This window comes from Talpa occidentalis, unplaced genomic scaffold (assembly GCF_014898055.3).
Source record: "Talpa occidentalis isolate TD23 unplaced genomic scaffold, MPIMG_talOcc4v2.1 talOcc4.12, whole genome shotgun sequence".
Classification (NCBI taxonomy): Eukaryota; Metazoa; Chordata; class Mammalia; order Eulipotyphla; family Talpidae; genus Talpa; species Talpa occidentalis.
Genome location: NW_023601212.1, coordinates 91532883 through 91546904, shown reverse-complemented (window position 1 = coordinate 91546904; position 14022 = coordinate 91532883). Strand labels below are relative to the sequence as shown.

General features: G+C 49.5%; 2 protein-coding genes across 2 annotated transcripts in view; one reads left to right on the top strand and one right to left on the bottom strand.

Annotated features, from left to right (window-relative positions):
* The window catches only part of LOC119242359 (acyl-coenzyme A synthetase ACSM6, mitochondrial-like), a 272902-nt gene that overhangs the window by 147585 nt on the left and 111295 nt on the right, over positions 1 to 14022 (top strand). The gene's annotated exons all lie outside the window — the stretch shown is intronic.
* The window catches only part of LOC119241867 (acyl-coenzyme A synthetase ACSM1, mitochondrial-like), a 52679-nt gene continuing 40343 nt past the window's right edge, over positions 1687 to 14022 (bottom strand). The window contains 8 exon segments of the mRNA XM_054692913.1: positions 1687 to 1925; positions 3365 to 3484; positions 4517 to 4616; positions 5586 to 5713; positions 6688 to 6789; positions 7293 to 7373; positions 8255 to 8378; positions 11379 to 11458. Coding sequence (XP_054548888.1) covers positions 1839 to 1925; positions 3365 to 3484; positions 4517 to 4616; positions 5586 to 5713; positions 6688 to 6789; positions 7293 to 7373; positions 8255 to 8378; positions 11379 to 11458 — 822 coding nt within the window. The 3' untranslated portion in view covers positions 1687 to 1838.

Sequence of the window (14022 nt, the reverse complement as noted above, 5' to 3'; positions counted from 1 at the left end):
GGCCCCTGGCTCAGAAAGGAGAGTGCGGGCGCCCTCTGCCGGACATTGCCGCGCACGGCGGGGAACGGCCCGCTCCCCGCGCATGGTGACCGCGCGCCCCCTCCTGGCCATTCTGGGAACCACCTCTCCAAGCCGCGGTGCACCCCTCAGGCCAAGCCTGTTCTCTTGGCTGGGGTGCGAATTCCCCACGGGGTCCGGGAGCCAAAGAACTCTTATTTTTGAGTGTCAAACGAAACAGAGAATTAATTTTTTTTTTACATAAATTTAACACTGAAGCGCAGTCTCATCAACAGAGACTACAATTTCTCCTGCGCTAAGCAGCAGATAACCTTGTTGATTCGCCAGATTCTTTGGGTGAAATAAAAAAAATTGGCGCCCTTTACACTGTTTTTCAAATTTCTCTTTCCTTCATTAAAAAAAAGAGAGGGGCCTCCCTGGTGGCGCAAGGGGTTAAGCCCCGCACTATGAAGCAATCTGAAGCCTCTGCAGCAGGAGTTCGATGCCCAGCCAGGGAGCAACCCACGTGGCGCAGCAGCTCTGGTCCAGGCCCCCAGACCACACCACCCTGGGAAGACCCATCCTCGGGGCTGCGATGGGACACTGGCCTCTTCCCTCAGCCCAGCAAGCTGCCACTTCGACTTGAAACCATTCCCGCCTTGGAAAAATGGTGAGTGCCCTGGGGAGACAGTGTCCACGCCCCGTCTCTGTGCTCCCTTGTCTGGAGGGCAGCCCCTCGGGTCTGACCCGGGGCCGGTTTCTCTCGAGGGACTTCACTCTGGTGTTGGCTATTTTTTCAGCTTTCACAGCGGTTGTGACTTACAGCATCTGCCCAACGAGGGGACTGGTTTTCCCTGTTGTCTGAAACCCCACACTTGCCTGGGGCCTGCCACCAGATGAGGCTGGCCTGATTCCAACCATGCTTCTGCACCATGGGATTTGTATATTTCCTTGTGAATGTGTGTGCACCCAGAAATGGGAGTTGCAGAGGGAACGTCCCTGAGGGTGAGCCCCCCGGAGGGGCAGGAAGGGGACCGTAGGTGCTTCTCCCCGCCCAATCCCCCACCCTCGGGCTGGGCCCTTCCTCCTCTGCTCCTCCCAGGCGCCTGTGGCCCCATCTCAGGCCCCCGGGATGGATGGGGTGAAGGGTCGGGCTGCAGAGCCCCAGGGCAGGGGACAGGAGCGGGCTGGACAGCGGTGGGGTTTGTTTGGGGAGGGACTCTGGGCCCTTGCGGAAGGCCGGAGGGATTCCTGGGCCCTGGGGCAAGATGAGCAGGTGAGGCATAGGGCGGAAGGCTGAGGAGTGAGACTCCAAGGGCTCTGGGTAGAAATGAGGGACTGGGAGCCCCAGGAGGGGCTGGAAGAGCCACGAGGTCCTGCTGGGTCGCCAGGGCATGTCCATCGCTCACCCAGGGGGTCCAGGCTGGGACCTAGAGGGGCAGGAGCTGCTCAGAGCCTTGGCCCTGTGCCCTATGCGTCTACTGGGCTGGCAGACCCCCAGGGCCAGCAGTGGGGAGCCCTGCTAGCTCTGAGGGGAGGGGTGAACCCCAGTGGGGCAGAATTTAGCACAGGCTCAGCCACAGGATGAAAACCCAGCACAGGGCAAACTGACACCAATGCCAGTGCCTTATTCCCTCCGGCCTCGGCCCCGGGCCCTCTGCCATCCCACAGGACAGGAGGCGTGGACGCAGGAGAGTGACTGCTGTTTATTCTGGAGAGCTGGGCCTTCTGATGTGCTTCCAAGTCAACTTCAATGCGCCCCTCCTCACCCTCACCCTGAAGGGAAACTGAGGCAGCCCAGGATTTGGCCGACGTCAAAGTGGTTTCTCATTTGCTGCAGGTTACTTCTGACCCAGCTCCCTTTTCCGAAGTTCGCTCCTTCGAATCTTGCCAGTGACGGTTTTGGGCAACTCTGGAACAAACTCCACCTGGTTGAGGATAAAGTGAACCCATCATGGCTTTAGCACCACTGGAATTCCTCCAGGCCCCGCACCCCTCTTCTGCGCCTGCACAGCCCCCCAGACAGACTGGCACCACATGGTGGCCTTCATGGTCCCCCTACCAAGCGTGCTGGGGTCTCTTCTGACCCCATGAACTTGGACGCAGCCCTGTGACCCAGCATGATAGTGGGAGTGACGGGGTCACCTCTAACTGAGGAGCTAGGCATTACCGTGACTGGACACCCTCTCTGGTGATCTCTTATAGCACTTGACAGGTCCCTTTATGGTGGCCGCTCCTTATCCTTTTCCCAGGATAGGCTACGCGGAGCAGAGAGCCAAGGTGGACTCTGGCACTGGCAGGGCAGCAGCCTTCCTCATCAGCCACGCGATTGGCCTGTTACCCACAATGGCAGCTAGGCGTTCCCAGTGGGGACACACCCCTTTCTACTCTCAGTGGCCACAGGCACTGAGACTTTGGTGCCAGACACATGTGAGTTTGAATTCCAGCTGTTAGCAGCTGTCATTCAGCCAGTTCAAGTCTCTGAGCCTCAGTTTCTCTGGACAAGAGGATGGTTATACCATCTGAGGCTGTGGAAGGATTGAATGAAATAATAATGTACTTAGAGCCAAAAGCCCAGGGCCTGACACTTAGGAAGTAGTGCTGACCCACAGCAGCTTCATACATATTGCTGCATTGTCAGTATGGTAAATATTCACACAAGGCAGCAAAGTATGATTAAAAAAGAAGGAAATGTTCACTCTTCAGCCTCAGTAAGCTTTCAAATGTTAATGTTAAATGAATAGGATAATATATATTTTTTCATAGCCTGTTTTTCTTAGTAATAATTTTATTACATGCTTTTATGTTAAAAATAAAAGATACAGTTCATCATTTTAAATGACAGGATAATATCCCATTTTATGAATAAGTTAATCAATTCTCTATTGTTGGACATTTTTGTAGATTGCAAGTGACATTTAAAGCAAATGAAGTAGAATAAAAATACAGAATGCATTGCACACTGTAAGGATAAATATCATTTTGTGAATTTTCTTTGTATATATATGTATAGGTATTTATTTACAAAAACAATGTGTTTCTTACTGTGAATAGTTTTTAAAAATTTGGAAGTTGCCAATTTGGATTTCTTTTTCAAACGTTGAAAGATTATAATAAATCTTCTTGGACAACTGGGCATACTTTTTACTTTAGGTTAACCTGCCAGCAATGCATTCATTTGGCTTCTGACACAGTGAACAGTTTCCATCACATTAAGTTGGTTGCACCCCCCACCCACCCGCTAGCTGAATTGTCTCATTTGCAGAGGAAAAATCCTAGTGCGGTTGGCCCCCTAAGCTTCATCCTGCCACCCTGTGGGATTGGGGCTCCCTGGGAACAGCTTAGGGTGACCAGACCCCTTGCTCACCTTCCTGGGGTACTTGTATGGGGCCGTCACTGACTTCACGTGCTCCTGCAGCTCCTTGGTCAGCTGGGCCTGGTCATGGGTCATGAACTGCTGGGTCAGGACCACAAATGCCTTCACCACCTGCAGAGCAGAGCAGAGGCGCGGGGTGAGTGCCAACTAGTGACAGTTGAACGTTTGTAAAGGACAGGAACTGGAAAATTATTTAACCCCCCCTTAATCTCAGCATCCTTCTCTGCAAAATGGAGACAATACAGGTTCATTGCTGATCAGGTTTATGGAAAAGGTTGGCGAGATAATACATATAAATGATGAAGTTAGGGCCTCCCTGGTGGCGCAGGGGGTTGGGCGCAGCACTGTGAAGCTGTCCAAAGCTGTCCGCAGCCTCTTCAGCATAAGTTGGATCCCCAGCCGGCCAGGGAGCTACCCACATGGCGCAGCAGACCCATCCTGTCTCTCCCGCTGCTCCCCTCAGCAGTGTATTTCAGTCAGTCTGCCTGTTCTGCTCCCCACTCTGTCTCTGGTGAATCCTCTCACCCCCTGCATCTCTGGTCTGTACCCCAGCTCTTATATGCATTAATAAATAAATCTTTTTAAAAAATTATGAAGTTAGCTTGAACTTGTTATTATGCCTATCGTCACCAATTTTACTACTACTCTGTATACAATTTATGCCTGGAACCTCGTGGACATTTCATAATTGTGGTTAATTTACTACTTTTATATTATTACTCATGATGCCACTTAATTTCGCAGGGCCCGGTGCACAGTAGTGCACATGGACACTTTTTAATCGATGCAGGCTCTGGACAGGCTGCTGGGATTCCCTTTGTGCCTCGTCAGTATTAACGGTGTTGGTGTTATCTGGCAAGTTAGCCAGCCTCTTTATAGCTCGTTTTCCTGTCATTGAAAGGGTGTAGGGGCAGTCCCAGACCACTAGGCTGTCGTGAAGGATAAATGAGCCGAATAGTAAGAGTTCATTAACCATCACCGTCATCATCAGCCTCTTAGATCCCGGAGGCGCCCACAGTGCCCCCTGGTGGCCACAGCGTGCACGTGCACACGCTTCCCCGGGAGCAGGGCTGGGGAGACAGGCCCCGCGAGTTTCCCTGCGCCTGCAGCCCAGAGCCCCCGCAGACTCGGGGGCATCCTCACCTCCCCGCGAGTCGGGTCCGGGCTGCCCACCACAGCTGACTCGGCCACCGCTGGATGCTCCGCCAGGGCGTTCTCCACCTCTGCAGGCCCGATGCGGTACCTGCGGGACCAATGGTTCCGTCTCTGGTTCCGAGCAAGCGCTCAGGGGTGACCCAAGCCCCCCAATCTCATGTTTTAGAGGGTCACATCTTCCCTTGGCACTGAGGGAGTCAGAAATGGCTGTGCAATATGACGCAAGATGGAGACCCGCCTTGCACCCTAGAAAAGCGAGGCTCAGGTGCTCAGGGCAGCTCGCCTCTCACCCAGTGGGTGTGCAACTGGGGGTGGGGTGGGCGAGGACTGGGCTCTAGCAATGCCACCCGCAGGAAACCTCTCGGAAACCTCAAGTTTTATCTCTAGCATGCAAAGTTGTGTCTTATTCCTTGTCCTACCTGCCCTTGTTTTAGAAATTGAAAATAAACTTCACTCCCCTGGAATGTCCCAGGGAACTTGCTACTGGCAAGGGCCGTTATTCCTCTGAATCCAGAAGGGTTAGGGACAACGGCCTCGGAGCCAGAGGACCTGGGTTCAAATCCCTGGCTGTCTGCTGCGCTGCCTTTCAAACCGTAGGAGACTCTCTTCACTGCCCAGGGACTCAGTTTCCTCAGGAGAACGACACACACAATGACTTGCACAGAGCAGAGAGGGGCTTTCCTTACTCAGCTGCCTGAAGGTGACCTGTTACTGTTACTACTTCTGCTGCTCTGTTTGGCTGTGAGTTTACAACCCCACAGAGCAGTGCGAACACAGAATAAGCGCCTCCCCAGCAAACAGGACCAAAGTCGGGCCTCCCTTCCCAGATCAGCTTTAAATTGCAAGATGTCTTATTATGATTTGCCTGCAGGACCTTCTTGAGCTTCATATCGCTTGATTCTTCTGGGTGAGGGATTTGGGGGAGGTGCACAGACTCCCCAGGCCAGGACCCCAGAGGAGGCCTTGCTGGGAATGAGGCCTTGGGTGGTTACCAGGCATGGGGGAATGTCAGGGCATGCGAGGGTGAAGCTCCGGGCTTGGGGTCAGCAGCACCTACCCGGAGGCATTAATGACATCATCAGACCTCCCCAGGAACCAGAAGTAGCCCTCTTCATCCATGGTCGCTCTGTCCCCAGTGTTATAAAAGTCCCCACACTCCACCTCGGCTGTCTTGGCTGGGTCGTTCTGCAAAGACAATGGCACCCCTTTGTTGAAGAGGTGAAGAGTCACCAGTTGGGGTTTCTGGATCCTGCTTCTGGCACCTTTTGAAATTTCTCTTAACCAGTCTTCCTTCCTAACCCTAACCCTAACCTTTTGAAATCTCTCTGAACCTGTCTTCCTTGCACTCCCCGCTCAGTGGACAGGGTTAAGATGGCTCAAGAACAATGAACAAAATCATAACTCATTTGGTTTGGCACCCCGACAGGGCAAAATCTCGAGTAGAACATAAACTCTGTTTATCTTACTCGCTGTCAGCAGCTCAGCTACACAGAGCGTCTGGTGGTTGGGAGGTTGCCATAAACACGCCCAGTGAATTTTCTTCCCCAAATACCACCTCAGGTGATCCTCACAGAAAGTCTGTAAGGCTGGTATTTTTCAATTCAACTTTTTACGTTAAGATAATTGTAGATTTGCATGCAATTAAAATAATGCAGAGATCCATGTATCCTTCACTCAGTTTCCCCCAGCGGGGGCAGCTTATAAGGCTACATTTCAGTATCACAACCTGGTTATTAACGTTGATAACATTTTTTTACTTCCTCTGTGTGTGTTGTGTGTGTTGTGTATGTGTGAGAGAGACAGACAGACAGACAGAAGTTAGCACACTGCACTGTAGCACATGTGCAGGGCAGAGGACCCACAATCAAGACACAGAACAGTCCCATCATGCCAAGACTCTCCTGTTGCTCCTTTGTACCCACAGCCACATTCCTCAATCCCCTCCCCACCCCCACCCTAAGCCCTTGGCAATGATTAATCCATTATCCATTTAATAATATTGTCATTTAAGGATGTTATATAAATGGAATCTTATACTATGTAACCTTTGGGGACTGGAGATTGTCCAGGCCTCTGTGGTCATCAACACTTGGGGGGCCCATGGGGCCTGAAGGGGAGAATGGGGTGATAGAGCAGCTGGGAAGACAGGGCGGCCTTACCTCGTAGCACATGAAGAGGCCTATGGGCTTGATGGGCTTCACTCTGATGCCAATGTTCCCTTCAGTGTTGGGGGGCAGGACGTTGCCTTTGCTGTCGATGATCTGGAGCAAGTGGCCTGTGAATCCCCCCAGCAGGGTACCCCCAAGTCCCGCCCCACCCCAGCTTATTCTGTGACGCTAGCGGGGGTAACGAGGGCTGGGCTGTGGTGGAGAAACCCTGCCAGAAATGGAATCAGATGATCAAAAGTCTTTGAAAGCCACAAGGGCCGAAGCCCGAGCCAAGAGTCTCTCTGTCTCAGACAGACAGACAGACACCGCAAATGTGTCTTTGGGCTAAAAAAAAAAATAAATCAGCAAAAACTAAAAGCTGGTAGAGGAAGCCACACACACCACCCGGAGGACGCCTCTCCACCCCTTGTGCCCGAGGCTTCTGGCTGTCCCCTGAGCCGCCCTCCTGCTCGTGGCCGGGTGGCAAAACCTCCTGGGAAATCAGAGGTCAAACAGCAGGAGGGGCGGAAGGCTGGGGGGCAGGGGCACTGGCCCTCACGCCACAGTCCGAGTCCAGCCGACCCTAGCCAGACCTGCCGGCACCCCGGGGGTCAGACCTGGACGTCGTAGGGTGGGGAGGCCTTCCCCATGGAGCCGGGCTTGGGCTTCACATCCCGGAGATTACCACAGCACAGTGCCTGTCCACAAGAGAAAGAGGGTTGGAGGTGCCCACGCGGCCCAGGCTGGTGACAGAACAGCCAGAATCACACGGTGGCCCTGCTGTGTCTGACGCGGTACCCCCAGGGCAACCTCTCCCCAGTGGACCTACGTGGCGCCCCACCTGGACCGGGCCTGTGCTAGGTGTGGGGTTACAGGGGCCAGAGGGGTACCTGGGGCTGTGGGCATGTCACTTGGGGTGCGGGGTACCCACTGTGTGCCAGGCTTGTGTCCACTTGCCAGGGGAAGCTGCGAGTCCACTTCATAAACATTTACCTGGGACTGTTGAGCAGTGATGGGCTGCGGTGCGGTGGCGCTCTTTGGGGTCACATTCTGTGGTGTGTGTGTGTGTGTGTGTGTGAGAGGGGGTGGGGGGAGTGTGTGGTGTGTACAGAACATCTCTGTTCCCTATTTACTCCTGGTGGTGTCCCACAATCCAACTTGCATGCTGTCTTCATAAACACCCAGAAATGAACTTTTGAGGTCCGCTCCAGCCTGCCGCTTGGGCCGCTGCCTTTGGAAGGGGAGTCTCGGGGCTTGCAGGTACTGGAGAGTGAGCGCCTCCTCGTCCTGCTGCCCCTGACGATCACAGGGCGGCGGTGCATCACCACCTCAACCCCCTTTTAAAGTTTGTCCAAAATGGTCTCTTGATTAGGCAACAAGCTGTGAATTGCCATTCTGCAAACTGACGTGGGGCATAATTAGCCTAGAATTCTGGAGCCTCCCAGCAGCTCCCAGCAGCTCCCAGCAGCACCTTGCACCCAGCGGGGCTTCCGAGCTCCCTGGTGACCTGGCTCAGAGGCTCCATCGGGCTCGGTCACCCAGCCTGTACTGACTGGCCCAGAAAGGACCACCCACCTACCGTTTCTGACTGTCCATAGACCTCGTGGATCAGGATGCCTGTCCGCTGTCGCCACTGTTCTCGCTCCTGGGGCAGCAGCGGCTCCCCTCCAGTACTGCAGTGCTCCAGGCAGGGGAACCTGAGGCTTAGGGGACACGGGTTGCTGACAGCTTCAGGTCAGAGGGCCTGGGCGCCCTGCCCCCACCAAACCTCTCTGCGTGTGAACTGCACCATTTACACTGCTTCACTTTCTTGCCTTCTGGGCATTTTACTGATGCCAAGGCCAAGTGAAAGTCTCCCACGTCCTGTCACCTCCTGTGAGCTGGTCACAAGTGGGTGGTGGTGGTGAGGCTAATGGGTTCACAGAAGCTTTGGATGTTAAAAAGGTGGAAATGTGTTTATTGGAACTCCTCTTAGGGAAGCGTTCAATGTGGCTAAGAGGGGTGTTCTTATAAATCATAGAGGGGTGAGAGATAACCCCCCAAGTGAACGGCACTGCCTTCTGTGAAGAGTGGAGTTATGTGAACCGAGGGTTTTTATCTTTCCAACTGGAGGAAATAAATTAAGGGATGGAAATAAATTGCTCAGGACACGCAGCAATATTGGGCCGAGTGTAGGGAAGGAAAGGAAAAGGGTGAATGGTAACAGCCTTAGAGAGAGAAGGAATTGCAGAGAAAATAGAAAAATCTGATGCGAACATTTCTAGTAGTTAGATAGGTACAGCCTACAAGTTCTCTCCTCCAATTTTCCCCTGCAGTTTTCCATAAATAATACAAAAACAATCATAAAAATAATGATGGATTTCCTGATGGAAATGGGGAAAGTGACTAAGGTGTGGTAGCAGCTGGAGTGGGCTGGGTTCTCCCTCCTGGCACCTGCAGAGAGGAGTGAGGGACAGGACAGTGGTTGTCGTGGGGGAAGTCTTCCTCATTCTTCTGCAGCTTTAGCTAAAGGAGATCAGGTGGGTGGAGTTTCCCATGTAGTCATTAATTACACTCTGGTTGGATTTTACTGGGTTTGGACAAAGTCATCATCAGGAATGCTAAGCTTTGACATCTAGAAGGAAACAGGATCCAGCCAGATTGGGGCTTCAGGGATAAAATTATGCTCTATTTCAGAATAAGCTTCATAAGGGCAGTCATTGAACTCCTTGATATTTTAACTCTGAAACGTGTTAGTTTTGATTTTTGAAGGCACTCTTTCAAATTTACGATCTCTAAATGATACATAAGTGCCCACAAATTTCAAAGAGCATATTTCAAGTTAGCTAAAATTATGCACAAATATGGAGGGATGCAAATATAAAACCATAGCAACAGTACACGTCCATCAGATTGACAAAAATGAAAAGCTCTGACAAATACTGTCAAGGAGGTGGAACAATGGGAATTCTCTTATTCTGCTAGTAGAAATACAAAGTGGTTCAAGACTCTGAAAACCAGGGTGATAGTATGCAATGTCAATGTGACCTAGAAATTCCTCTTCTAGAAAAACTCTACAGAAGTACATGCTGATAGGCACTAGGGTACAAGTGCAAAAATTCAAGGCAGTATTAATCCATAGTCCCAAACTGAAATCTACCCAAATGCCCATTAATGATAGAACTGATAAAAATGTGTACCTTGATAAAGTGAAATATTATACAGCAATGAAAATGTAACCACAACAATATTAAACAACATGAACCCATCTTAGAAACATAATGTTGAAGAAAAAGAAGCCATGTATTACAGAATAATATGTGGTTACATACATCAAGTTCCAACACAAGTAAAATAGAATCATGAGTATTAGGAATATTTCCTTCAGAGGAAAACTCTCAAGGAAAGGAAGGAATTGGACTTAAAAGTCAAGACCATGGATTCCTTTAGGAAGTGAGAGATATCTGAGGTGTTGGCCATGTTCCATTTCTGTGATTTGGGTGAATGGTTACACAGGTGTTATGTTTTCAACAACTCACTCATCTGTAAATTTATGTCATCAATTTTTCTTTATGTTTATTGTTTCAAAATAAAAATATTTACAAAGATTAAAACCCACAGTGCACCAACACTAATGATAAAGGACTGATGACAAAAATCTACAAAGAGCTGACGAGACTCAACAAAAACAAAGAAATAATCCAGTCAAAAAATGGGCAGAAGAGCTAAAAAGAAACTTCTCTGAAGAGGAAATGCAAATGGCCAACAGGCATATGAAAAAATGTTCAACATCACTTGCAATCAGGGAAAGGCAAATCAAAACTACCATGAGATACCATCTTACACCAGTGAGAATGGCACATATTAAAAAAACTAGCAACAACAAATGTTGGCAAGGATGTGGAGAAAAAGGAACTCTCCTGCACTGCTGGTGGGAGTGCAAACTGCTCCAACCACTATGGACAGCTGTCTGGAGTTCCTCAGACTACTAAAGATAGAGCTCCCATATGATCCAGCAATTCCACTCCTAGGTGTTTACCCAAAGGACACAGAAACATCCATTCCAAAGAGCACCTGCACCCCTATGTTTATAGCAGCACTGTTTACAATAGCTAAGCTTTGGAAACAACCCAAATGCCCAAAAATAGATGACTGGATCAAGAAGATGTGGCACATATATACCATGGAATATTACTCGGCATTCAAAAAGATAAACACATGCAATTTGCAGCAACATGGATGGCGCTGGAAGGGATCATGCTCAGCAAAATAAGCCAGAAAGACAAAGAAAAATACCAGATAGTCTCACTCATAGCAGGAATCTAGAAAACCTAAATAAGGGACCAGGAAAAAGAATAACTATAAGAAAGAAAAAATCAAAATCAACAAACAACTATGAACCAGAGACACACTATGGGGGAGGGGGGCGGGGAAAGGAGGGATTGGGGTCAAAATAAGGGGGTTCAATTGTATGGGGAATATAAAAATGAAAACAAACCCACAGTGCAAAACTAAGGATGCTTTTTTACTCGTATCTCTGAGTCCGCTTAATGAAATAATTAGTCTGGATGATAATGATCACCATCAACACTTCACACATGTACAAGCACACACCTAAAAAAAACCACACTTAGAAAAATTAGATCACAATGCATCATATTCCTTAATATCTTCCTCCTAGAAATCTTCCTCCTAGAATCCAGCCACAGCTACTTGTACCATACCTGGGAAAGTTCTTCTGCAGAATCATCCGGTACACCCCTGGCGCAGCAATGCACTGGGTGATGGGATATTTGAAGAATGTCTAGAAAATGAAAAGTTATATTTTAGGTTAAGACTAAAATTATTAGCTGATGATTAGCATTTTCGTTCTGATCTCCTCTCTAGGAGAGCCCACTTATTTATTTGTTAGTTGTGTCATGAGTTTTGTACGTAGCTTGCCTTGGGTACTGTGGAGGGAGGTCAGAAGCGTAAGATGAAGTCCCAGCTCTTGTGCAGAATAGGTGCTAACTGAGGACATAAAACAGGACTCACATGATAAGGCAGACATTGGTAAATGTCACAAGTGAGATTTGAAGATAGTTCTGGAAGTTCCTTGTGAATAGGTGACCCAGGGGCTCAGTGCACCAGGTGGCATTTGTTGGAGGCATTCAACACATGAATGCAGTGTGTCCAGGCAGAGCAGTGGGGAAGGTCCTTGAAGATAGAGGACAGCAGGAGCCAAGTCTTACGAGCAGAAGAAACAGTAAGGATGTAATAAGAAACAAAAAATATCATTTATTTAGATATACAGAAGAATAAGAGGCACATTTAGGAAAACTGGGGTTAGGAGAAGCCAGATTATTTAGGGTCTAATTCATCATTATTTAGTTAGAGATGGGGATCTTTCAGAGTTCCGGATCAGGGTAGAGGTGAGAGCAGGGACTTGAAAGGGAAGCAAAGGTGAGTGTTGGTGTCTGCCTGACCTGAATTCAAATCTTATCACATCATTTCTCTGCAGCTCTGTTTCCTCCTTTGTAAAACGGGAACATCTATATTTTCCACATAAAACCACCATGTGGTGTAATGGACACTTTGGAGAAAGCAACCTCTACTCTCGGTCCCTCTTTCTGAGCCCAGCCTGCATTTCTTCTCCCTCTGCCATAGTTCACAATCACGTCCGTTTGGCAAAATTTAAGTCTACCCTCACCCCCAAGCCCTAACCCTATCCCACTCCATGCAGTCTTGTGCCTGTAATCTTGCCCAGGAGTAGCTCACTGGGCTGGTGACTTGGGTCACTCAGTGTCTAGTCTGCTGGTCATCTGGAAAGGGGGGGCTGCCAACCTGGGAATGCTGTGTCCTCTATGTTGGTCCTGACTGCGTGGAGAAGCACAAGCAGGCTTATACATAGAAAGGAGCAGAGGGGCCTCCCTGGTGGCGCAAGGAGTGAAGTCGCAGCACAATCAAGCTATCCTCAGGCACTGCAACACACAAGTTCAATCCCCTGGTGGCCAGGGAGCTACCCATGTGGTGTAGCAGACCTCTCCTGTCTCGCCCACTGCTCCCCTCAGCAGTGTATTTCAGTAGATCCGCTCTGTCTCTGCTGAATCCGCTCACTGGCCCCCCACACCTCTGACCTGCACCCCAGCTCTTGTATGCATAAATAAATAAAATAAATCTTAGAAAAAAAAAAGAAAGGAACAGAAACACAGAGAAAAGCAGAGAGGAAGCTGCCTTGACTCCTGGTGTCTTCCTGGTTCCCGTTCTAGACTCTCATCATGACCAGCCTATCTTCTCTTCTGTATTCTTAACAAACCCCAGTGTCCTCCCTGCCTATATTCCTTTTCCCATTAAGCCACTTTGAAGTGGGTCTCTGCTATGTGCACCCCGGGGAGCATTGCTCACACATAAGGATTAGAGGCAGAATCTTGTCCACATCCTGTGTTTGACTAAGTCCTCACCAAATGTTGGCTCTGGTTGTAATCACCTAAGTTGTACTTTATCCCCTGTCTCCGTGTTTCCAGGCTTCCCAGGGAGAGTGGCACCGGAGCAGGGGGCTCTTGCAACAGACTTGGCGAGAGGGCTGGCTGAGAGGGGTGGGCAGAAAGGAACTAGACGGTGTGCCAGCTCAGGAACAGTACATTTTTAATTAAACGTTCTTTGTTTTAGTCAACAACTCCTGTCTTCACTAAGAGAGGCTAGAACAATAGATATTTCATTACTGAAATGCACAAAAGTAATAAGTAGAAAATAAAGCACAATCAATAAACTTTAAAATGCTATGGGCTTTGGGAGGGGGGGAAATTTGTGGAATACTTTGAAATAATTCAAGCTTAAAACATACGAAGACTTTGGGGGCAGCTGGTGATGGGGGCTGGATTCAGGGTTGCTGGGGGGATTTCACCCGCAGCAGGAGGTAATGATGGAGTAGGGGAGTGGAGATGGAGAGCAGATATTGACCAGGGTGCTGGAGGGACACAAGGGGAATTAGCCTCAAGAGAGAGGCTAGACCCAAGGTGCACCTTTGAGAGTCGTTGGCTGGAGAATGGAAGTGAAGGAGGCTGCTAAGGAAGGACGTGCAAGATGAGGGCAGACACCTGGAGGACTGTGGGTCAGCTGGATCAAGTGGCCACAGGGAGGGGAGAAAGTTCAATGGAGAAATCTGATATTAAGGGAGGAAAGAGGGCAGGTCCAATGTGCACTAGGGTAAAGGGAAGCCTTTCAAAGATGGGGAACTTTGGGCATGTTTATTGGCTGAGGGAGCAAAGTCAATAAATGACAGGTAAGAGATTGAAGGGGCAGAGCAAAGTTTTCACAAATTAAAGATTAATGGAGAGGCACTCCTCACAGGAGGGAAGGAAAGGATCAGCAGGTGTTCAGATTTTGAGG